Source organism: Salvelinus fontinalis, chromosome 29, assembly GCF_029448725.1.
Source record: "Salvelinus fontinalis isolate EN_2023a chromosome 29, ASM2944872v1, whole genome shotgun sequence".
Classification (NCBI taxonomy): domain Eukaryota; kingdom Metazoa; phylum Chordata; class Actinopteri; order Salmoniformes; family Salmonidae; genus Salvelinus; species Salvelinus fontinalis.
Genome location: NC_074693.1, coordinates 27,331,319 through 27,357,136, shown reverse-complemented (window position 1 = coordinate 27,357,136; position 25,818 = coordinate 27,331,319). Strand labels below are relative to the sequence as shown.

Here is a 25,818-nt window from a genome sequence, read left to right as displayed (position 1 = left end):
TGTGTGTGTGTGTGTGTGTGTGTGTGTGTGTGTGTGTGTGTGTCTGTGAGAGAGAGCTTGTCTTTGACATCTGTTTAGCGAAATTACTGATTTACAGTTCATGAGGGTTGACCGATTCACACATTTAAAGTTTTGGAAAGATCTGACTTTTTTAAACCTTCGAAACAGCACCTATGACCCCATTTTAAGGCACTTCCGGTTGGCACAGGAAGCTATAAGTAAATACATATCCTGATCGGGGTATGCTTTTACAGAATCCTGAGTTTTAAGTCTATACGTTAAGAACTGACTGATTTACACAGGGCTGAATGCACTATATATCACAAACTGCTGGTTGGGTATGGCAAAACACTTTTAGGGTGATTTTATCACTTCCGGTTGCTCCAGGAAGCTTAGAATCAACACAGGTAGACCTCATAGTGGCTTGATTGATTGTCATTGAAGACAGGTTTATAAGACATTCATAACCCACATAAGCTTCAGGTTGAATTTAGGGGTGCAGGCAATGTGTTCCTATGGGGTGAGATGTCATTGTAAACTGTTTGATGTAAACACCTTCTTTTAACTATTAAGGGTTAATGCCACACTGTCAATGTTAGGCTTGCACAGATCGGGAGGACCTTAGGAACGTTCCTGAGGTCAAATTGTGCTTCTAACCTTAACGGTTCTCTCTCTGTCTCCCAAAAAAGGAAAAAGCTATGAAATTGAGGTCAAAGGGTCCTTTGGGTCCTTCTTCTTGTCCCTGTCGCTGCATTCAGACCGAGCTAGCTACGGTCAAGTGGGGCATCTCGTTGAACTCGGCACGGCCTGGAGATAATGGCAATGCCATTGCAGGCTTTGTGTGTCTTTAAGCACCGTACTTTTTCACTCCATCCTTTTATCCCCTTTTCTTCGTGGTATCCAATCGCTAGTAATTACTATCTTGTCTCATCGCTACCCCCCCCCTTATGGGCTCAGGAGAGACGAAGGTCGAAAGCCATGCGTCCTCCGAAGCACAACCCAACCAAGCCGCACTGCTTCTTAACACAGCGCGCCTCCAACCTGGAAGCCAGCCGCACCAATGTGTCGGAGGAAACACCGTGCACATGGCCCCCTTGGCTAGCGCGCACTGCCCCCGGCCCGCCACAGGAGTCGCTGGAGCGCGATGAGACAAGGATATCCCTACCGGCCAAACCCTCCCTAACCCGGACGACGCTAGGCCAACGGACCTCCCGGTCGCGGCCGGCTGCGGCAGAGCCTGGGCGCGAACCCAGAGACTCTGGTGGCGCAGCTAGCACTGCGATGCAGTGGCAGAGCTTCGAGACCCACTTAAAAAATGTTCGTCTGAACACACTGCAACTGGATCTGTAACTTTTTTTTTTTTACTCCTTTTTGTGAACATGACCAATTTGTCAATGTACGATTTCTCTTAAATTACGATAGATAAATGTCTGGTTCTTTTTTTCCTGACACCGTATGCTTATGTACTTTGATGTGAAGCGGTCAAATTAGCACCCTACTTTACGTTTTTGACCTTTAATCCCAGAAAAATGGCCATAACTCAAAAAGCGTTGAGGCCTCGACGCCATCTTGTTCGGGGCCAACTGTCCATTACGTCTTCGAAATATTTTCCGTTTAGGAGAAAAGGCCACATGCATTTGCAATGTGCTTGTGCATTTGCAATATTATTTATTTTCCCTCTGGTGGGAATTTCCTAGACTGCGGAAAAATGACCAAAATGTGTTATTTTTATAAAACGGAAACCGAACGTCCGAGAGATTTAGTTTGATGACTTCCTGAAAGATCTCTCCCCCGCGCACGGCCCGATGCCGTCCGCGAATTTTAGAAACGTTGCAGGACGTCTAGTAAGGGACCTTACATTTGCAATGTGGCGTTTCTCACTAACCATATGGGGAGTGCTAAAATGTTCCCTTAAGGTATGGAAAGGCCTTGGAAAGGCCATAAGTGTAAGCCAACATAATTCATTATTTTACATTAACATGTAATACATGCATTATGAAGAAAATTGTGTAATTTAGGCTCCACGAAATATGAAATGGGTTATGAAGAAAATCGTGTATGGTTGCCTACATGACAAAAAGGCGTTCTGATTACAAGTGCACCAGTATCCAAATTATTAAGCGAAATCAAGCACAGAAAACAGCATTGGCATTAATAAAACAATATTTCCCACGAATTAAGTCGCAGGTAAATGTGCGTCTTTTCTCAAAAATTCTGTTCAGCAAGTCGAAAACAGTACATATAGGCATACAACGACACATTTTAAAACATGGTTAAACAAAGACAACATTTTTGTATATTCATGACGTTGAATTAGCCATTAAGAAGAACAAAAATGAAATACAAATTATCGCGTCTACATGGTTGTTGCAACGGCTTGTGTGTCACCTACTGGTTAAATTTGTGTCTTTTCGCACGAATTAAGTAGCACAGAAATTCGTATATTTTCAAACGAATTGAACCACCCCAAAACACCCCAAAAATGCACAAAAACGCGCGAAATCTGCTGAAATACATGTTGTACATATATGCGCGAATTGAATGTGAGGCTGTGTTGGATGCAGGTATGATGCAATAGATACATAGGCTCATTTGTGTACAGATCTTACCTCCTCTTTGTTGGGTAATGTCTGAGTCCTGTTAAACGTGTCATTTCCGTTAATACTGATCAGTTCTGCATCTGCAGGTGGATACGGAGCGGGGAAAACCACCACGTCACTCTTCAGTGTGTCTGAGCTGAAACACACGTCATACTGCTGAGTAGATTTAGAGTAAGACCAGCTTCCGTCAGGGTGTGTGGTGATCATTGGGGCGCTGTACCTTCTGAAACTGTCGTCTGTCCTGTGGCATTTTACAGCTATTAAACTGATGAGGCTCAGTAAAAATATCACTGACACCGAGGCAATGGCGATCAGCAAATACAGGTTCAAATCAGAGAAGTTCTCCTCCTTTCTCGGCACATTTCTGAATTGAGTCTGGATTTCACCTGTACTTTCAACCACCACTACATCAATAGACACAGTCGCTGACAGTGAGGGTTCTCCGTTATCAGAAACCAACACGACCAACGGGTGAGTTTTCAGGTCATTGTCACTCATTCTCCTCTTAGTCCTTAGTTCCCCGGTGCTGGTTCCGATTCGGAAGAGGTTGGTTCCCTTGGGCTCAGAGATGTGATATGAAAGCAGCGCATTGTAGCCAGAGTCGGCGTCTACAGCCCTGATCTTGGCCACAAAGTAGCCCGCTTCAGCAGAATAGGGAACGTTCTCAGCGTTAACGGAGCCGTGTTCAGAATAGGGCGCGAGAATCCCAGGACTGTTGTCATTCTCATCCAGGATAAAAACGTTCACAGTCACGTTGCTGCTGAGTGGAGGAACACCAGAGTCTGTGGCCTGAACTTTGAACTGGAAAGTTTGTATCTCCTCATAGTTAAAAGACTGCAGACTGATTATATCTCCAGTATCCGAGTTTATTTTTACAGATGAAGATATTGACTTACTTGTATCTAATAATGCATACCTAATCTTTGCGTTTTCTTCGGAATCTCGATCAAAAGCTGAACTTGTAAAAATGACGTCTCCTACCGGACTGTTCTCTTTCACATAAACATTAATCACGGGTCCTGGGAAGCGAGGAGCGTTGTCATTGACATCAGAAACGTATATAGTAATATCGCTGGTGCTGGAGAGAGGCGGGGTCCCTTCATCCGTAGCCGTGATAGTGACATTGTACTGAGATTCACTCTCTCTGTCCAGAGGCCCATCAACCACTAAAGAATAATCGGTTTTATAGTTCGACTTTAGTTTAAAAGGAACAGACCCAGTAAGTTTACAGTTGGTGATGCCATTTTTACTACTATCTTTATCTGTCACTGTCACCAAGGCGACCACTGTCCCTATCTCAGCATCCTCTTTCACTGGACTCATGAGTGACGTTACTGAGATTTTTGGAGAATTGTCATTGACATCAATAACTTCAACTAATACTTTACCGTGTGCACTACGACGAGAATGCCCTTGGTCGGTCGCTTGAACTCTTATTTCGTATGAAGGACTTTCTTCATAATCCAAATGGCCTTTTATTGTAAGTTCACCCGTGTCTGAATTGATGCTAAACATAATGGATGGGTCCCAATTACCCCGTTTAAAGAAAGAGTACACTATTTTACTATTTAAGCCCTCGTCTAAATCTGTTGCAAAGAGAGTTAGTATAGCTGTCCCAAAATGTGCATTTTCATGGACACGTACTTTGTAAAGCGGCCGGGAAAAAAATGGAGAGTTATCATTGACATCTATTACGTTGACAATGATCAGTAATGTCCCGGATCTAGGAGGTTTTCCTCCATCTATAGCGGTCAGTGTGAGCTGGATAACGGGCTGTTTCTCTCGGTCTAAAGCTTTCTGCAGCACTAACTCAGCAGACACACTCTGCTCTCCACCGCTCTGTACATCCAGGGAGAAGTGTTCATTCGGGCTCAGCTTGTAGCTGTTTACCGAGTTACTACCCGTATCTGCGTCATTCGCTATTGGTAGCAGGTATCTCTCACCGGGAGAAGCTAATTCAGTAACATTCAAATTATGTATTTTTTCAAGAAAAGACGGAGCATTGTCGTTAATATCAGTAATATTCAGCTCAATGCGGTGGAGAAGCATTGGATGGCTCAATATGGCCTGTATGTTTAAAGAGCACTTTACCATATTCGGACAAAGCTCCTCTCTGTCTATCCTCTCGTTAACGAATAGAATCCCCGTTTTCAAATTTGCCTCAAAATACGTCTTACTCTGTCCTGATACAATCCTTAAACCCCTCGACTCCAGTTCGTGAACATTAAGGTTTAAATCCTTAGCGAGATTCCCCACAAACGTGCCTTTGTCCACCTCCTCTGAAACGGAGTAAGAGATCTGCGCTGCAGACCAGTCAAATAAACAAAGCAACGCGACGCACTGAATCCAAACGCGTTCTCTTTGTCTTCGACGACCCATCGCTGCTTGTACAAGATGAATTAGTCCAACAGAAAATAGTGGCATATGCTTGAAAACTAAAAAATCCGTTATAGAGACCGTGAACAGCCCAGCCATTTCCGTCTCACCACCAATCGAGTGTTTCTTTTGACAAAGCTCTCGGGACTGATGACGCAAGTCTTTTTCTCATTCAGAGAGGAGGAGTCATAGAATATAAGCGACTACATTAATTTCTGTGGTCTATAGCGACACCATGTGTAATGTTGTACATAGTCTATATTACTCATGTTAAATAAGAATGTATACTATTTCACGTGTTATTATCATTTCACTTGTTAGAATACTAGGATAAACTCCAGTATCGTGTTGGACATTCACTACCCGAAATGCCTGTGTATTAAAAAGACACGGGTTCTAGTCATGGCAAAACACAGGGAAAGTAGCTGAAGGAAAGTCAACGTAACATAATGAAATATGTGTTCAGATAGTCATGTTTTGATAACAATGACAGAAGCCATAACAGAGGCACACATTGATGTACAGAGCTCAAGAGGTAAACGTTGTGATATTGTAAAGATTGCTGAAATATTTTTCTCTAACGTAAATGACCACTTTGCATCTATTCCATTACACCAGTGACAAGAATGCATCCAAAAAAGAACAATGCCCCTAATTAACAAAGAGCAAGAACGGTTGCTGCACCATGGACAGCACTTGGTAATACTTTACCTTGTATTTACCTTGTAGGGAAGAAATATACACTTTGAAATGGATAAATATACAGCACGGACCTTTAGGCTGACAACGTCAATAGTAATCGTGTAGCTGTATGATTAAGCTGCAACATGATGTAACTGTATATTTCCAATACATTGTATACACTCCTGTCTATTTTCTCAAAATACCCTACATACAATGTGTAATGTGATTTGACAGATTTCACATTCGGATTACACATTCCTGAAGCGCAACACTATTGTACAGCGCCATAGAAGTCAAATCATATGTTATAGATCATTAATACGAATCCTCACTCTGAAGTATAGCATGCTTTCAGAACCACGGACAGCAAAACTCGCTCAATGAAGAAAGAAGGCCAGACGCACAGTGCAAAACAAAACCAATGTATGGATGGCTTTTTTCAAGGTAAGAGTAATTTATAAAACAATATTATTTGACTGCAAGGAGATCAGTGGAGTAATTCAGATATAATTCAACAGAAAAATAGTCAATAGATCTCACCTCCTCTTTGTTGGGTAATGTCTGAGTCCTGTTAAACGTGTCATTTCCATTAATACTGATCAGTTCTGCATCTGCAGGTGGATACGGAGCGGGGAAAACCACTACGTCACTCTTCAGTGTGTCTGAACTGTAACACACGTCATACTGCTGAGTAGATTTAGAGTAAGACCAGCTTCCGTCAGGGTGTGTGGTGATCACTGGGGCGCTGTACCTTCTGAAACTGTCCTCTGTCCTGTGGCATTTTACTGCTATTAAACTGATGAGGCTCAGTAAAAATATCACTGACACCGAGGAAATGGCGATCAACAGATACAGGTTCAAATCAGAGAAGTTCTCCTCCTTTCTCGGCACATTTCTGAATTGAGTCTGGATTTCACCTGTACTTTCAACCACCACTACATCAATAGACACAGTCGCTGACAGTGAGGGTTCTCCGTTATCAGAAATCAACATGACCAACGGGTGAGTTTTCAGGTCATTGTCACTCATTCTCCTCTTAGTCCTTAGTTCCCCGGTGCTGGTTCCGATTCGGAAGAGGTTGGTTCCCTTGGGCTCAGAGATGTGATAAGAAAGCAGCGCATTGTAGCCAGAGTCGGCGTCTACAGCCCTGATCTTGGCCACAAAGTAGCCCGCTTCAGCAGAATAGGGAACGTTCTCAGTGTTAACGGAGCCGTGTTCAGAATAGGGCGCGAGAATCCCAGGACTGTTGTCATTCTCATCCAGGATAAAAACGTTCACAGTCACGTTGCTGCTGAGTGGAGGAACACCAGAGTCTGTGGCCTGAACTTTGAACTGGAAAGTTTGTATCTCCTCATAGTTAAAAGACTGCAGACTGATTATGTCTCCAGTATCTAAATTTATATTTACAGATGATGATATTGGAACACTTGTAATTAATAATGAATACGTCATCTTTGCATTTTCATCTGAATCTGGGTCAAAAGCAGACATCGTATAAATGACGTCTCCTATCGGACTGTTCTCTTTCACATAAACATTAATCACGGGTTCTGAGAAGTGAGGAGCGTTGTCATTCACATCAGAAACGTGTACAGTAATAACGCTGGTGCTGGAGAGAGGCGGGGTCCCTTCATCCGTAGCTGTGATGGTGACATTATACTGAGAAGCACTCTCCCTGTCAAGAGGCCCGTCGACCACTAACGAATAATAGTTTTTGTAGTTCGATTTCAATTTGAATGGAACAGACCCAACAAGCTTACAATTGGTGAGGCCGTTTTTACCTCCATCTTTATCAGTTACTGTCACCAAGGCAACCACTGTCCCTATCTCAGCATCCTCGTTGACTGGAATGATGAGTGACGTCACAGATATTTCAGGGACATTGTCATTGACATCAATAACTTCTACTAACACTTTGCAATACGTTTTCCGTGAGGAGTGCCCTCGGTCCATCGCCTCAGCCCGAATTTCATAGGCGGCAGTTACCTCATGGTCCATAGTTTTCTTAACAGTAATTATACCTGTATCTGAATTTATAGCAAATGTATCGGAGTGGCTTAAACTACCTCGACCTATTAGTGAGTACATAATCTCGCTATTTACGCCCTCGTCAAGATCCGTCGCGGTGAGAGTTATTATTGCTGTACCAGATGAAACGTTTTCAGGAACACTAACCTTATAAAGCGGTTTGCTAAATGAAGGTGCATTATCATTAACGTCTTGCACATTTACTGTGATCAGTAATGTCCCGGATCTTGGAGGTTTTCCTCCATCTATTGCGGTCAGTGTGAGCTGGATAACGGGCTGTTTCTCTCGGTCTAAAGCTTTCTGCAGCACTAACTCAGCAGACACACTCTGCTCTCCACCGCTCTGTACATCCAGGGAAAAGTGTTCATCCGGGCTCAGCTTGTAGCTGTTTACCGAGTTACTGCCCGTATCTGCGTCATTCGCTATCGGTAGTGGATATCGCTCACCAGGAAATGCCGCCTCGGTGATATTAAGTACATGGGTTCTTTCGAGGAAAGATGGAGCATTATCATTTATGTCTAAAATATCAATTTCAACCCGGCGGAGCTGGGTAGGATGGCTCAATATGGCTTCTATATTTAAGGAGCACTTCACCGTATTCGGACAAAGCTCCTCTCTGTCTATTCTCTCCTCAACGAACATAATTCCTGTCTTCAAATTAGCCTCGAAATAGCTCTTACTCTGTCCTGATACAATCCTTAGACCCCTCGACTCCAGTTCGTGAACATTAAGGTTTAAATCCTTAGCGAGATTCCCCACAAACGTGCCTTTGTCCACCTCCTCTGAAACGGAGTAAGAGATCTGCGCTGCAGACCAGTCAAATAAACAAAGCAACGCGACGCACTGAATCCAAACGCGTTCTCTTTGTCTTCGACGACCCATCGCTGCTTGGGCAAAACAACTGAATCCAAGTAATGGTTTTGTACCCATGAAAACTCTCGAATATTCCGTTATATGCCAGAGATCGTATACAGCCCAGCCCTCTCCGTCTCACCACCATTCGAGAGTTTCTCTTCACAATACGCTCGAGACTGGTGGCTGACGCAGTTCTTTTTTTGAGAGAGAGAGAGAATTAGAGTCTTAGGATATTAATGACTTCTCTCCTATCTGTGGTCTATAGCGACACCATGTGTTACTATTTATTTGTTTCGTTTCATTTTATATACCATAGTATGACTTATTGCGATAGTAACCACATATTAAAAGATAACTGAGAGAAACCAGCGAGCAACGTTGACTCAAATGTGAATCAATCCCTTGATGCATCAAACAGTTCATTTGGAATACACGTACTCATGATAAGTAGTACAGATGTGGGAACAAACAATGGGGAGCACTTCAAATGAGTATTGATAGTCGTACACAGTGGCGGGGTTGAAAGTGGACATGATCAAAGTCAAGAAACCAAATCAAGTATTATCGACTTAAAAGAAAAGGAATCACAAAATATACAAATGGATTGTTAGATTAAAAATACACAAATCACTTGAATGAATGCATTGCACTTTCAACAACGAAAAGCATGTATCAAAATAGGCCTCTGCCCCTGAAAACCATTTCAGAAACTTTGACAGATTCCGGAATTTCACAGCAATGTCCAAACAACAATTCGTCTGACGTCAAGCCAATATATAATACATGTTTTCAAACGATATATTACAACACAGCTACTACCATATAAACTAACTGACCTCATGATACCATATAAGCTTTTGACAAATGTCTGTCATTTTGACAACTGCTACAATACGGAATTTTCTTGCGTTTTGAGACAAAAAATAAAAAGATTGTCCATAGATCTTACCTCCTCTTTGTTGGGTAATGTCTGAGTCCTGTTAAACGTGTCATTTCCATTAATACTGATCAGTTCTGCATCTGCAGGTGGATACGGAGCGGGGAAAACCACCACGTCACTCTTCAGTGTGTCAGAGCTGAAACACACGTCATACTGCTGAGTAGATTTAGAGTAAGACCAGCTTCCGTCAGGGTGTGTGGTGATCACTGGGGCGCTGTACCTTCTGAAACTGTCCTCTGTCCTGCGGCATTTTACAGCTATCAAACTGATGAGGCTCAGTAAAAATATCACTGACACCGAGGAAATGGCGATCAACAAATACAGGTTCAAATCAGAGAAGTTCTCCTCCTTTCTCGGCACATTTTTGAATTGAGTCTGGATTTCACCTGTACTTTCAACCACCACTACATCAATAGACACAGTCGCTGACAGTGAGGGTTCTCCGTTATCAGAAACCAACACGACCAACGGGTGAGTTTTCAGGTCATTGTCACTCATTCGCCTCTTAGTCCTTAGTTCCCCGGTGCTGGTTCCGATTCGGAAGAGGTTGGTTCCCTTGGGCTCAGAGATGTGATAAGAAAGCAGCGCATTGTAGCCAGAGTCGGCGTCTACAGCCCTGATCTTGGCCACAAAGTAGCCCGCTTCAGCAGAATAGGGAACGTTCTCAGCGTTAACGGAGCCGTGTTCAGAATAGGGCGCGAGAATCCCAGGACTGTTGTCATTCTCATCCAGGATAAAAACGTTCACAGTCACGTTGCTGCTGAGTGGAGGAACACCAGAGTCTGTGGCCTGAACTTTGAACTGGAAAGTTTGTATCTCCTCATAGTTAAAAGACTGCAGACTGATTATATCTCCAGTATCCGAGTTTATATTTACAGATGATGATATTGAAACCCTTTTGTCTAATAATGAATACGTCATCTTTGTATTTTCATCTGAATCTGGGTCAAAAGCAGACGTCGTAAAAATGACGTCTCCTACCGGACTGTTCTCTTTCACATAAACATTAATCATGGGTTCTGAGAAGCGAGGAGCGTTGTCATTCACATCAGAAACGTGTACAGTAATAACGCTGGTGCTGGAGAGAGGCGGAGTCCCTTCATCCGTAGCTGTGATGGTGACATTGTACTGAGAAGCGCTCTCTCTGTCAAGAGGCCCGTCGACCACTAACGAATAATAGTTTTTGTAGTTCGATCTCAACTTAAAAGGAACAGACCCAACAAGCTTACAGTTGGTGAGGCCATTTTCCCCCCCATCTTTATCAGTTACTGTCACCAAGGCGACCACGGTCCCTATCTCAGCGTCCTCTTTGACTGGGCTCATGAGTGACGTCACCAATATTTCAGGGACATTGTCATTGACATCAATAACTTCCACTAACACTTTACCGTGTGCACTACGGGGGGAGGAGCCTTGGTCTGTCGCCTGCACTCGAATTTCATATGCAGGACTTCCCTCATAATCCAAATTTCCCCTGACCATAATTTCACCTGTTTCTGAATTTATATCAAATAAAACAGACGGGTTCAAGTTCGCGCGTTTGATAAAGGAATATTCAATCTTACCGTTAAACCCTTCATCTAAATCTGTGGCAATAAGTTTTATTACTACAGTTCCAAACGGAGCATTTTCATTTACTCGGACCTTATACAGCGGTTTGCTAAAAGTGGGAGAATTATCATTTGCATCAATCACATTGACAATGATCTGTAAAGTCCCGGATCTTGGACGTTTTCCTCCGTCTATAGCGGTCAGTGTGAGCTGAATAACGGGCTGCTTCTCTCGGTCTAAAGCTTTCTGCAGCACTAACTCAGCAGACACACTCTGCTCTCCACCGCTCTGTACATCCAGGGAGAAGTGTTCATTCGGGCTCAGCTTGTAGCTGTTTACCGAGTTACTGCCCGTATCTGAATCAACTGCGAGCGGAAGCAAATATCGTTCGCCCTTTGATGATGACTCAGATATATTAAATGTGTGCAATGTTTCAACAAAGGCCGGCGCATTGTCATTGATGTCTAAAATATTAACCTGTATTCGGTGGAGAAGCATTGGGTGGCTCAATATGGCCTCCATGTTTAAAGAGCACTTTACCGTATTCGGACAAAGCTCCTCTCTGTCAATTCTCTCGTTAACATACAGATTCCCCGTTTTCAAATTAGCCTCAAAATACATCTTGCTATGTCCGGATACAATCCTCAGACCCCTCGACTCCAGTTCCTGAACATTAAGGTTTAAGTCCTTAGCCAGAGTCCCCACAAACGTGCCTTTGTCCACCTCCTCTGAAACGGAGTAAGAGATCTGCGCTGCAGACCAGTCAAATAAACAAAGCAACGCGACGCACTGAATCCAAATGCGTTCTCTTTGTCTTCGACGACCCATTGCTTCTTGTATAAAACAAATGATATCAGAATTAAAGTCACATAGGGCGTATCCATTAAAACCACAGAAATCCGTTATGATAGAGATCCACACAACCCAGCCATCCGACTCACGATCATTCGAGTGTTTCTCATGACAATGCGCTCGGGACAGGCGTCGATTGTATTTTATTCAGGGGAGGAGTCTTGGATTATCAGTGACTTCTCTCCGATCTGTGGTCTACAGCGCCACCATGTGTTGCTTTTTGATTGTTTTTATTGATATCACTGACTTTTGTGATGGTAGTCAGGAAATGCCAAATATGACTGTATATTAATCAGTGACCAATGTCTCAAATCTGAAACCATCACGTGATTTCGTCCAATTTGAATACACGTGCTCCTGATAAGAACTGCATAATGTGAAGTGAAAAACATGTAATGATTAAATGACTACTTAGTCAGGTAGAAACAGTGTTGATAAAGGTTTGTAAAAAGGACAGCTGTTCGGGAGTCAATAAACCCATTTGATTGTCAATATAGGAAACTGCCAGATGTCGTTTTCAAGGGGGAGACAAGTAGAGAGATAAAAAATATAATTTAAACCAATTTTTTACAACACTAGAAGAGTCAAATTCCACTGTCAATACATAATAGCAAAATTACAAATAGTCCTTTACCACCCAAAACAGAAGACCAATGAACGTTTCAGCACCATGGACAGTGACCTCCCGTTCACGGAAAGGTTATTTTGCACATTGACCTAGCTATTTATGCTAATATATATATATATAATTTTATGACATCAAACACTAAATTGACCATGAAAACACATGTATCATACCTATGAATGAAACATATATAAATATTAGTGCAGTCTATTACTCTTACCTCCTCTTTGTGGGGTAATGTCTGCGTCCTGTTAAACGTGTCATTTCCGTTAATACTGATCAGTTCTGCATCTGCAGGTGGATACGGAGCGGGGAAAACCACTACGTCACTCTTCAGTGTGTCTGAGCTGAAACACACGTCATACTGCTGAGTAGATTTAGAGTAAGACCAGCTTCCGTCAGGGTGTGTGGTGATCACTGGGGCGCTGTACCTTCTGAAACTGTCCTCTGTCCTGTGGCATTTTACTGCTATTAAACTGATGAGGCTCAGTAAGAATATCACTGACACCGAGGCAATGGCGATCAGCAAATACAGGTTCAAATCAGAGAAGTTCTCCTCCTTTCTCAGCACATTTCTGAATTGAGTCTGGATTTCACCTGTACTTTCAACCACCACTACATCAATAGACACAGTCGCTGACAGTGAGGGTTCCCCGTTATCAGAAACCAACACGACCAACTGGTGAGTTTTCAAGTCATTGTCACTCATTCTCCTCTTAGTCCTTAGTTCCCCGGTGCTGGTTCCGATTCGGAAGAGGTTGGTTCCCTTGGGCTCAGAGATGTGATAAGAAAGCAGCGCATTGTAGCCAGAGTCGGCGTCTACAGCCCTGATCTTGGCCACAAAGTAGCCCGCTTCAGCAGAATAGGGAACGTTCTCAGTGTTAACGGAGCCGTGTTCAGAATAGGGCGCGAGAATCCCAGGACTGTTGTCATTCTCATCCAGGATAAAAACGTTCACAGTCACGTTGCTGCTGAGTGGAGGAACACCAGAGTCTGTGGCCTGAACTTTGAACTGGAAAGTTTGTATCTCCTCATAGTTAAAAGACTGCAGACTGATTATATCTCCAGTATCCGAGTTGATATTAACCATTGTAGACAGCGGTGCTGATTTGCCGTTTCTCTCTAATAATGAGTAGGTCACTTGGCCATTTTCATTGACGTCAGAATCAAGTGCAGACACGGTTTTAATGACATCTACTGGACTGTTCTCTTTCACATAAACATTCATCACGGGTTGTGAGAAGCGAGGAGCGTTGTCATTCACATCAGAAACGTGTACAGTAATAACGCTGGTGCTGGAGAGAGGCGGGGTCCCTTCATCCGTAGCTGTGATGGTGACATTATACTGAGAAGCGCTCTCCCTGTCAAGAGGCCCGTCGACCACTAACGAATAATAGTTTTTATAGTTTGTCTCCAGTTTAAATGGGACTGTATTCACAATATCACAATCCACTATTCCATTTTTGCCATCATCTTTATCGAGGACTGACACTAGAGCGATGGCAGTGCCCATCTTAGCGTCCTCCTTCACTGTGTTTAAGAGTGACGTCACAGTGAGCTCAGGGGCATTGTCATTCATATCCATAACCTCTATCAATAATTTAGAGTGAGACGTCATGGGGGGTTGTGCCCCATCATGAGCTTGTATACGGAGCTCAAAAGCATTGTCTTTCTCGAAGTCAATATTTCCTTTTACTGTTATCACTCCAGTCCGTTGATTCATTTGAAACATGTTCAACACATAATCTTGGTCTTTTTGTCTGAGAGAGTAAACGATTTCACCATGTGTTCCTTCGTCTGCGTCTGTCGCATTCAGAGTTATTACTGTCGTGCCAATTGGAAGGTTTTCAAAAACACGAGTCTTATACAAATAACTGCTAAAAACTGGAGCGTTATCATTGATGTCCAAAACATTAACTACAATCTCTGATGTGGCCGACCTCGGTGGGTTGCCACCATCAATAGCGGTCAGTGTGAGCTTTATAACAGACTGTTTCTCTCGGTCTAACGCTTTCTGCAGCACTAACTCAGCAGACACACTTTCTCCTCCCTTATGCACCGCTAAAGAAAAATAATCATTTGTGCTCAGCTTATATGTGCCCAATGCATTTTTACCACTATCGACATCTGACGCTTCAGACAGTGGGAACCTCGCCCCTGGTAAAGTGTTTTCTGTAAGATCTAAGACCTGTGACTTCGTACTAAACGACGGAGCATTATCATTAACATCTAAAATAGTGATTTCTAGACGGTAAAGCTTCAACGGACTGTTTATAACGGCCTCTACACTGACGGTACATTTCGGAGCCTTCACACAGAGCTCCTCTCTGTCTATTCTCTCATTCACATAGAGAACACCAGTCTTTAGATTTACCTCGAAATACTTTCTCTTGGACCCGGTGACAATCTGAAACATACGCGACTCCAAATCCAGGACATTGAGGTTTAGATCCTTAGCGATATTTCCCACAGAAGTCCCCGGGTTTACCTCCTCTGAGACGGAATAGGAGAGCTGCCCAGACACCGCTTCCCAGTAACACTCCAGCAGCACAAGCACTACATACGTCACAACAGAGCTCCTTCTGTTCGGTAAAAACATCATTCCATCGAAAGTCAGCAACGCATAGATCCGAAAAGATTAGTATCCTTGAAAAAATCTTAGCATAGAAAATATATATATCAAATCCAGCTGGATTTCTAAGCGGTAAACACCGGTATGGCCTGAGACCACCGTCTCTCTCTCTCTTCTTGCGTCTCTTTATAACAAAGCCCCCAAAAATCTCCTCACTCTCTGAAACTGGGAGGGACCTCGAGACTCGAAATAATATCTCAATGCCACGGTCAACAGTGACGCCACGTGGGGAATGTACCAGCTTACAGCAACTCAGAAGATCCCAACACATTCCATGACACCCATCCAAACACAATAGAAGCATGACGACCATCACTACTGAGCACGCATGAATGTGATGTTTCATATGAAAAGCTACAAAACATAGTCAGGGCAAAAAAAGCGTATCCAGTACATTACGTGAAACAACAGACAAAAACAGGTTTCCAAGACGGTGATAGATTTCAGAACCATGGGCAGCGCCTATATGTCTATCTTGGCAGCGAGCAAAAGAGTACGGCATTTTCCCAACTTGAACCGGCAGAAAGATGTCTATTATTTAATTGAACATGCAAATGAGATAGAGAAGAAAAGTTCAACTTCATCCAAAGACATTGAGAAACACAACAAAGCAACAACAAAGGCTAATTAAAGGATGGATTTCTGGGTTAAGTGAAACTATAGATCTTACCTCCTCTTTGTTGGGTATTGTCTGAGTCCTGTTAAACGTGTCATTTCCATTAATACTGATCAGTTCTGCATCTGCAGGTGGATACGGAGAGGGGAAAACCACCACGTCACTCTTCAGTGTGTCTGAGCTGAAACACACGTCATACTGCTGAGTAGATTTAGAGTAAGACCAGCTTCCGTCAGGGTGTGTGGTGATCACTGGGGCGCTGTACCTTCTGAAACTGTCCTCTGTCCTGTGGCATTTTACTGCTATTAAACTGATGAGGCTCAGTAAAAATATCACTGACACCGAGGCAATGGCGATCAGCAAATACAGGTTCAAATCAGAGAAGTTCTCCTCCTTTCTCGGCACATTTCTGAATTGAGTCTGGATTTCACCTGTACTTTCAACCACCACTACATCAATAGACACAGTCGCTGACAGTGAGGGTTCTCCGTTATCAGAAATCAACATGACCAACGGGTGAGTTTTCAGGTCATTGTCACTCATTCTCCTCTTAGTCCTTAGTTCCCCGGTGCTGGTTCCGATTCGGAAGAGGTTGGTTCCCTTGGGCTCAGAGATGTGATAAGAAAGCAGCGCATTGTAGCCAGAGTCGGCGTCTACAGCCCTGATCTTGGCCACAAAGTAGCCCGCTTCAGCAGAATAGGGAACGTTCTCAGCGTTAACGGAGCCGTGTTCAGAATAGGGCGCGAGAATCCCAGGACTGTTGTCATTCTCATCCAGGATAAAAACGTTCACAGTCACGTTGCTGCTGAGTGGAGGAACACCAGAGTCTGTGGCCTGAACTTTGAACTGGAAAGTTTGTATCTCCTCATAGTTAAAAGACTGCAGACTGATTATATCTCCAGTATCCGAGTTGATATTAACCATTGTAGACAGCGGTGCTGATTTGCCGTTTCTCTCTAATAATGAGTAGGTCACTTGGCCATTTTCATTGACGTCAGAATCAAGTGCAGACACGGTTTTAATGACATCTACCGGACTGTTCTCTTTCACATAAACATTAATCACGGGTTCTGAGAAGTGAGGAGCGTTGTCATTCACATCAGAAACGTGTACAGTAATAACGCTGGTGCTGGAGAGAGGCGGGGTCCCTTCATCCGTAGCTGTGACGGTAACATTATACTGAGAAGCGCTCTCTCTGTCAAGAGGCCCATCGACCACTAGCGAATAATAGTTTTTGTAGTTTGTCTCTAATTTAAAAGGGACCTTATTCTTGACCTCACATTGAACCGCTCCATTTTTGCCACCATCTTTATCGAGGACGGACACGAGAGCAATAGCAGTGCCCATCTTGGCGTTCTCCTTCACTGTGTCTAAGAGTGACGTCACAGTGAGCTCAGGGGCATTGTCGTTGAGATCCACCACCTCTACCAACACTTTACAGTGAGCTGCCATCGGGGGCTGGCCTCTGTCACTCGCCTGCGCATGAATCTCAAAAGCAGGACTTTCCTCAAAATCAACCGTGCCTTTAACTGTGATAGTTCCCGTTTTAGAATCGATTTGAAATCTATCTAATATATGATCTTGACCTTTAGTTCTAAGAGAGTACACTATTTCACTGTTTGTCCCCTCATCGATATCCTTTGCATTCACATTTATGACTGTTGTTCCTATGGGCACGTTCTCGAAAACACGAGTCTTATACAAAGAGCTACTGAATATGGGACGGTTATCATTATTATCTAAAACATTTATTTTTATTTCTGACGTGTCAGACTTTGATGGATTTCCTCCATCAACAGCGGTCAGTGTGAGCTGAATAACGGGCTGTTTCTCTCGGTCTAAAGCTTTCTGCAGCACTAACTCAGCAGACACACGCTCTCTTCCTTTGTGAATATCAAGAGAGAAATATTCATTAGGACTAAGCTTGTATGTGCTAACAGTATTCTTTCCAACATCGACATCAGACGCTTCTAAAAGGGAGAATTTCGCTCCCGGTAATGTACTCTCAGCAATGTCCATACTTTGTGATTTTTCTGCAAAAGACGGAGCATTATCATTAACATCTAAAATAGTGATTTCTAGACGGTAAAGCTTCAACGGACTGTTTATAACGGCCTCTACACTGACAGTACATTTCGGAGCCTTCACACAGAGCTCCTCTCTGTCTATTCTCTCATTCACATAGAGAACACCAGTCTTTAGATTTACCTCGAAATACTTTCTCTTGGACCCGGTGACAATCTGAAACATACGAGACTCCAAATCCAGGACATTGAGGTTTAGATCCTTAGCGATATTTCCCACAGAAGTCCCCGGGTTTACCTCCTCTGAGACGGAATAGGAGAGCTGCCCAGACACCGCTTCCCAGTAACACTCCAGCAGCACAAGCACTACATACGTCACAACAGAGCTCCTTATGTTCGGTAAAAACATCATTCCATCGAAAGTCAGCAACGCAAAGATCCGAAAGATTAGTATCCTTGAAAAAATCTTAGCATAAAAAATATATATATCAAATCCAGCTGGATTTCTAAGCGGTAAACACCGGTATGGCCTGAGACCACCGTCTCTCTCTCTCGTCTTGCGTCTCTTTTTAACAAAGCCCCCCAAAATCTCCTCACTCTCTGAAACTGGGAGGGACCTCGAGACTCGAAATAATATCTCAATGCCACGGTCAACAGTGACGCCACGTGGGGAATGTACCAGCTTACAGCAACTCAGAAGATCCCAACACATTCCATGACACCCATCCAAACACAATAGAAGCATGACGACCATCACTACTGAGCACGCATGTAGGTGATGTTTCATATGAAAAGCTACAAAACATAGTCAGGGCAAAAAAAGCGTATCCAGTACATTACGTGAAACAACAGACAAAAACAGGTTTCCAAGACGGTGATAGATTTCAGAACCATGGGCAGCGCCTATATGTCTATCTTGACAGCGAGCAAAAGAGTACGGCATTTTTCCAACTCAACCGGCAGTAAGATGTCTATTATTTAATTGAACATGCAAATGAGATAGAGAATAAAAGTTCAACTTCATCCAAAGACATTGAGAAACACAACAAAGCAACAACAAAGGCTAATTAAAGGATGGATTTCTGGGTTAAGTGAAACTATAGATCTTACCTCCTCTTTGTTGGGTAATGTCTGAGTCCTGTTAAACGTGTCATTTCCATTAATACTGATCAGTTCTGCATCTGCAGGGGGATACGGAGCGGGGAAAACCACTACGTCACTCTTCAGTGTGTCTGAGCTGAAACACACGTCATACTGCTGAGTAGATTTAGAGTAAGACCAGCTTCCGTCAGGGTGTGTGGTGATCACTGGGGCGCTGTACCTTCTGAAACTGTCCTCTGTCCTGTGGCATTTTACAGCTATTAAACTGATGAGGCTCAGTAAAAATATCACTGACACCGAGGCAATGGCGATCAACAAATACAGGTTCAAATCAGAGAAGTTCTCCTCCTTTCTCGGCACATTTCTGAATTGAGTCTGGATTTCACCTGTACTTTCAACCACCACTACATCAATAGACACAGTCGCTGACAGTGAGGGTTCTCCGTTATCAGAAATCAACATGACCAACGGGTGAGTTTTCAGGTCATTGTCACTCATTCTCCTCTTAGTCCTTAGTTCACCGGTGCTGGTTCCGATTCGGAAGAGGTTGGTTCCCTTGGGCTCAGAGATGTGATAAGAAAGCAGCGCATTGTAGCCAGAGTCGGCGTCTACAGCCCTGATCTTGGCCACAAAGTAGCCCGCTTCAGCAGAATAGGGAACGTTCTCAGCGTTAACGGAGCCGTGTTCAGAATAGGGCGCGAGAATCCCAGGACTGTTGTCATTCTCATCCAGGATAAAAACGTTCACAGTCACGTTGCTGCTGAGTGGAGGAACACCAGAGTCTGTGGCCTGAACTTTGAACTGGAAAGTTTGTATCTCCTCATAGTTAAAAGACTGCAGACTGATTATATCTCCAGTATCTGAGTTGATATTAACCATTGTAGACAGCGGTGCTGATTTGCCGTTTCTCTCTAATAATGAGTAGGTCACTTGGCCATTTTCATTGACGTCAGAATCAAGTGCAGACACGGTTTTAATGACATCTACTGGACTGTTCTCTTTCACATAAACATTAATCACGGGTTCTGAGAAGTGAGGAGCGTTGTCATTCACATCAGAAACGTGTACAGTAATAACGCTGGTGCTGGAGAGAGGCGGGGTCCCTTCATCCGTAGCTGTGACGGTAACATTATACTGAGAAGCGCTCTCTCTGTCAAGAGGCCCATCGACCACTAGCGAATAATAGTTTTTGTAGTTTGTCTCTAATTTAAAAGGGACCTTATTCTTGACCTCACATTGAACCGCTCCATTTTTGCCACCATCTTTATCGAGGACGGACACGAGAGCAATAGCAGTGCCCATCTTGGCGTTCTCCTTCACTGTATCTAAGAGTGACGTCACAGTGAGCTCAGGGGCATTGTCGTTGAGGTCCACCACCTCTACCAACACTTTACAGTGAGCTGCCATCGGGGGCTGGCCTCTGTCACTCGCCTGCGCATGAATCTCAAAAGCAGGACTTTCCTCAAAATCAACCGTGCCTTTAACTGTGATAGTTCCCGTTTTAGAATCGATTTGAAATCTATCTAATATATGATCTTGACCTTTAGTTCTAAGAGAGTACACTATTTCACTGTTTGTCCCCTCATCGATATCCTTTGCATTCACATTTATTACTGTTGTTCCTATGGGCACGTTCTCGAAAACACGAGTCTTATACAAAGAGCTACTGAATATGGGACGGTTATCATTTATATCTAAAACATTAATTTTTATTTCTGACGTGTCAGACTTCGGTGGATTTCCTCCATCAACAGCGGTCAGTGTGAGCTGAATAACGGGCTGTTTCTCTCGGTCTAAAGCTTTCTGCAGCACTAACTCAGCAGATACACGCTCTCCTCCTTTGTGAATATCAAGAGAGAAATATTCATTAGGACTAAGCTTGTATGTGCTAACAGTATTCTTTCCAACATCGACATCAGACGCTTCTAAGAGAGAGAATTTCGCTCCCGGTAATGTACTCTCAGCAATGTCCATACTTTGTGATTTTTCTGCAAAAGACGGAGCATTATCATTAACATCTAAAATAGTGATTTCTAAACGGTAAAGCTTCAACGGACTGTTTATAACGGCCTCTACACTGACGGTACATTTCGGAGCCTTCACACAGAGCTCCTCTCTGTCTATTCTCTCATTCACATAGAGAACACCAGTGTTTAGATTTACCTCGAAATACTTTCTCTTGGACCCGGTGACAATCTGAAACATACGCGACTCCAAATCCAGGACATTGAGGTTTAGATCTTTAGCGATATTTCCCACAGAAGTCCCCGGGTTTACCTCCTCTGAGACGGAATAGGAGAGCTGCCCAGACACCGCTTCCCAGTAACACTCCAGCAGCACAAGCACTACATACGTCACAACAGAGCTCCTTCTATTCGGTAAAGACATCATTCCATCGAACGTGTGACGAGCATTGATCCAACAATAGAAATATCAGCAAAAAAATCTAAGCACAGAAAGTATGTCTCAAATCCAACTGAATTACAACATGGTAAATGTTTTGGCCTCCAACCACCGTCTCTCTCGTCTTGCTTCTTTTTGTAACAAAGCCCCGTGAAATCTCCTCACCCTGTGAAACTGGGAGGGGACTCGAAACTAGAATTCAATATCTCAATGCCATGGTCAACAGTGACGCTACGTGGTCATATTTAAGCGTACACCACATTAGAAAGCTACATTATTCAATGACATCCATACACAAAGAAGCATTATGGGAACAATATAGCCTAATTGTATGGCAAGATTTACTGAAAATAACGAGACGAAACCAAGTTAAGAGCTGCTGGCCTGCTCGCCTCCCTACCACTGAGGAAGTACAGTTACCGCTCAGCCCAGTCAAAACTGTTCGCTGCTCTGGCACCCCAATGGTGGAACAAACTCCCTCACGACGCCAGGACAGCGGAGTCAATCACCACCTTCCGGAGACACCTGAAACCCCACCTCTTTAAGGAATACCTAGGATAGGATAAAGTAATCCTTCTGACCCCCCCCCCCCCCCCCCCTTAAAAGATTTAGATGCACTATTGTAAAGTGGCTGTTCCACTGGATGTCATAAGGTGAATGCACCAATTTGTAAGTCGCTCTGGATAAGAGCGTCTGCTAAATGACTTAAATGTAAAATGTAAATGTAAGAGGGGTATTTTACGAAGCAGGTTTGAGGAGTTGGCAAGGAAACTTTGGTCAACTGTGAGTTAAATTTGGGATAGCCGGTCATCCGAATGTGGCTCACCTTTTAGCCAGGTACATTTATATGGCAACGAATTATTCAAAACTAACGTGCTCCGGGGCAGGCTAACTAACGGCTAACTCCACTTCCCCTGAATGAAATGACTGAGCCGCGAGTCAAGGACCATTAAATCAGATTGCCCCTCTGGCAAAGATTGCGTCATCATCCCCTTCTTTGAGGAAGACAACGTATTAAATATTTTATTAATCAAATGTATTTTTTTCTGTGTTAAAAAATAGTAATGTTAAAATATATAACTTTACACATTTAGTAATGACATAATGGATTTTAAACTTCACGTACACTAACCACGTTTCCATCCAACCATTTCATTACATTACTCATTGTGAAGGAGAAGTCCAGTAGCAACACGACTCGGGCTGGTTCGCAGAGCAGCCCTCTACAAGATCGTAACTAGACTGATCATCAACCATCTCCCTGGCCACTTTCCCCTGATCAAGCCATGAACTGTCCCTCTCCATATTTGGAGGATGCATGCACTCAAATACTTGTCCTCTATTGGTTGACCTAGCTATGGCTAGGCTACTCATGGTGTTGAATTGCTTGATTATTCTTTGCTTTTGAAGCGCTTTGAGATTCTTCAAATATATACAAAAAGTATTTCAGCATATTTCGTGCGTTTTAGTGTGGCTTAATTCGTGTGAAAAGACACACATTTTGTGAGACTTAATTCGTAATAAAATACAAATTTTTGTGCGACTTCATTCATAGGAAAATCTATTTTTTGGGGCAAACTTCAGTTCAATCTTTGAAAGTTTTTGGTGCAATGCATTTTGTTCGACTCTAAATCTGCTAAAATACTTTTTTGTACATATTTCCAGGAATTGACTTTGAGATTGTCACCATGAGACACCAGGAAAATTGGTCTTCTCACAAAATCGTCTGTAGCGTCCGAACAGTTTGGCCTAAAAACTATTATGACCCATCTATGGAAAGATGAAACTCTCACGAACATGGTGATGCTCTATGTCCTCCACAAGTGTAGGAGACTAGTCTGAAGTCGGTATAGCCGATCTGCCAACTTCTGTCTGTAGCGTCTGAACTATTTGGGCTACAAACTAACATACTCCTCTATGCAAAGGTGAGACTCATGAACACTACATGTCGGTTATTTCGCTCTAGGACAACCATAGGCCTCACATTACTCGTCTTAAGTTCCCCTTACCAGTTGTAAAAAGTAATAGAAGTACAGTACCAGTCAAAAGTTCGGACACACCTACTCATTCAAGGATTTTTCTTAATTTTGACTATTTTCTACATTGTAGAATAATAGTGAAGACATCAAACATATGAAATTAAACATATGGAATCATGAAGTACCAAAAAAGTGTTAATCAAATCAAAATATATTTTATATTTTTGTTTCTTCAAAGTAGCCACACTTCGCCTTGATGACAGCTTTCCTCACTCATGGCATTCTCTCAACCAGCTTCATGAGGAATGCTTTTCCAACAGTCCTGAAGGAGTTCCCACATACGCTGAGCACTTGTTGGCTGCTTTTCCTTCACTCTGCGGTCCAACTCATCCCAAACCATCTCAATTCAATTGAGTTTGGGTGATTGTGGAGGCCAGGTCATCTGATGCAGCACTCCATCACTCTCCTTGGTCAAATAACCCTTACACAGCCTGGAGTTGGGTTTTGGGTCATTGTCCTGTTGAATAACAAATTATAGTCCCACTAAGCACAAACCAGATGGGATGGCATATTGCTGCAGAATGCTGTGGAAGCCATGCTGGTTAAAACCTCTTATGGCTGGGGGGCAGTATTGAGTAGCTTGGATGAATAAGGTGCCCAGAGTAAACTGCCTGCTACTCATCCCCAGAAGCTGAGATATGCATATTATCAGTAGATTTTGATAGAAAACACTCTGAAGTTACTAAAACTGTTTGAATGATGTCTGTGAGTATAACAGAACTCAAATGGCAGGCAAAACCTGAGAAAAAATCCAACCAGGAAGAGGGAAATCTGAGGTTTGTAGTTTTTCAACTCTTTGCCTATCCAAGATACAGTGTAAATTTGGTCCGATTGCACTTCCTACGGATTCCACTAGATGTCAACAGTCTTTAAAACCTTGTTTGAGGCTTCTACTGTGAAGGGGGAGAGAACGAGAGCTGTTTCAACCTGAGGTCTGGCAGAGTACCATGAGCTCATTCTTGCACGCACCCGTGAGAGTTAGCTGCGTTCCATTGCATTTCTAAAGACAAAGGAATTCTCCGGTTGAAACATTATTGAAGATGTATGTTAAAAACATCCTAAAGATTGATTCTATACTTCGTTTGACATGTTTCTACGAACTGTAATATGACTTTTCATCTGAACTTTTGCCTGGACCTGCCCGCGCGTCTGAGTTTAGATTGTGTACTCAATGCGCAAACCAAAATAAGTTATTTGGACATAGGATGATGGACTTTATGGAACAAATCAAACATTTATTGTGGAACTGGGATTCCTGGGAGTGCATTCTGATAAAGATCATCAAAGGTAAGTGAATATTTATAATGCTATTTCGGACTTATGTTGACTCCAATATGGCAGATATATTTTTGGGTTGTGTTGGTCTCTGAGCGCCGTACTCAGATTACTGCATGGTTCGCTTTTTCCGTAAAGTTTTTTTGAAATCTGACACAGCGGTTGCATTAAGGAGAAGTATATCTTTAAATCTGTGAATAACACTTGTATCTTTTATCAATGTTTACTATGAGTATTTCTATAAATTGATGTGGCTCCGTGCAAATTCACGGGCTGTTTTGGAGGCAAAGCCAAATATAAACTGAGGTTTTTGGATATAAATATGAACTTGATCGAACAAAACATACATGTATTGTGTAACATGTTGTCCCGGGGGTGTCATCTGATGAAGAATATCAAAGGTTAGGGATTCATTTTATCTCTATTTCTGCTTTTTGTGACTCCTCTCTTTGGTTGAAAAATGTCTGTATGCTTTCTGTGACTAGTTGGTGACCTAACATAATGATATGTTCTGCTTTCGCCTAAAAGCTTTTTTGAAATCGGACAGTGTGGTTGGATAAACGAGAATTTTATCTTTAAAATGGTGTCTAATACTTGTATGTTTGAGAAATTTGAATTATGAGATTTCTGTTGTTTGAATGTGACGCACTGCACTTCCACTGGCTGTTGTCATATCGATCCCGTTAGCGGGATTTCAGCCGTAAGAAGTTTCAAGTGTGCCTTGAATTCTAAATAAATCACTGACAGTGTCACCAGCAAAGCTCCCCCACACCATCACACCTCCATGCTTCATGGTGGGAACCACACATGCAGAGATCATCCATTCACCTACTCTGTGTCTCACAAAGACACGGCGGTTGGAACCTAAAATCTCAAATTTAGACTCATCAGACCAAAGGACAGGTTTCCACCTGTCTAATTTTCATTGCTCGTGTTTCTTGGCCCAAGCAAGTCTTTTTTTCTTATCGGTGTCCTAGAGTAGTGGTTTCTTTGCAGCAATTCGACCATGAAGGCCTAATTCACTCAGTCGCCTCTGAACAGTAATGTTGAGATATGTCTGTTACTTGAACACTGTGAAGCATTTATTTGGGCTGCAATATCAGGGGGACAATTAACTCTAATTAACTTATCCTCTGCAGCAGAGGTAACTCTGGGTCTTCCTTTCCTGTGGTGGTCCTCATGAGAGCCAGTTTCATCATAGCGCTTGATGGTTTTTG

The 25,818-nt window shown here is 42.9% G+C and overlaps 4 protein-coding genes across 20 annotated transcripts in view; all 4 read right to left on the bottom strand.

Annotated features, from left to right (window-relative positions):
• LOC129827747 (protocadherin alpha-C2-like) overlaps window positions 1-25,818 on the bottom strand; it is a 217,925-nt gene that overhangs the window by 90,544 nt on the left and 101,563 nt on the right. Inside the window, exon 1 of one of the 17 annotated variants that reach the window (XM_055888857.1) lies at window positions 15,814-18,326. The exons of 15 other annotated variants lie outside the window; for them this stretch is intronic. In XM_055888857.1, coding sequence (XP_055744832.1) covers window positions 15,814-18,195 — 2,382 coding nt within the window. In that variant the 5' untranslated portion in view covers window positions 18,196-18,326. Of the gene's footprint in view, window positions 1-6,200; window positions 8,722-15,813; window positions 18,327-25,818 lie in introns of those variants that run through there. One more of the 17 variants, XM_055888868.1, reaches the window with a different exon arrangement.
• LOC129827749 (protocadherin alpha-3-like) lies at window positions 2,574-5,116 on the bottom strand. Its single transcript, XM_055888883.1, has one exon. It carries the CDS (start codon window positions 5,073-5,075, stop codon window positions 2,589-2,591), a length of 2,487 nt encoding a protein of 828 aa, XP_055744858.1. The 5' UTR covers window positions 5,076-5,116; the 3' UTR covers window positions 2,574-2,588.
• On the bottom strand, window positions 9,415-12,003 carry LOC129827751 (protocadherin alpha-4-like). The gene has a single exon (XM_055888885.1). It carries the CDS (start codon window positions 11,860-11,862, stop codon window positions 9,430-9,432), a length of 2,433 nt encoding a protein of 810 aa, XP_055744860.1. The 5' UTR covers window positions 11,863-12,003; the 3' UTR covers window positions 9,415-9,429.
• On the bottom strand, window positions 18,789-21,473 carry LOC129827750 (protocadherin alpha-3-like). Its single transcript, XM_055888884.1, has one exon. The coding sequence runs from the start codon at window positions 21,273-21,275 to the stop codon at window positions 18,804-18,806; it is 2,472 nt and encodes an 823-aa protein (XP_055744859.1). The 5' UTR covers window positions 21,276-21,473; the 3' UTR covers window positions 18,789-18,803.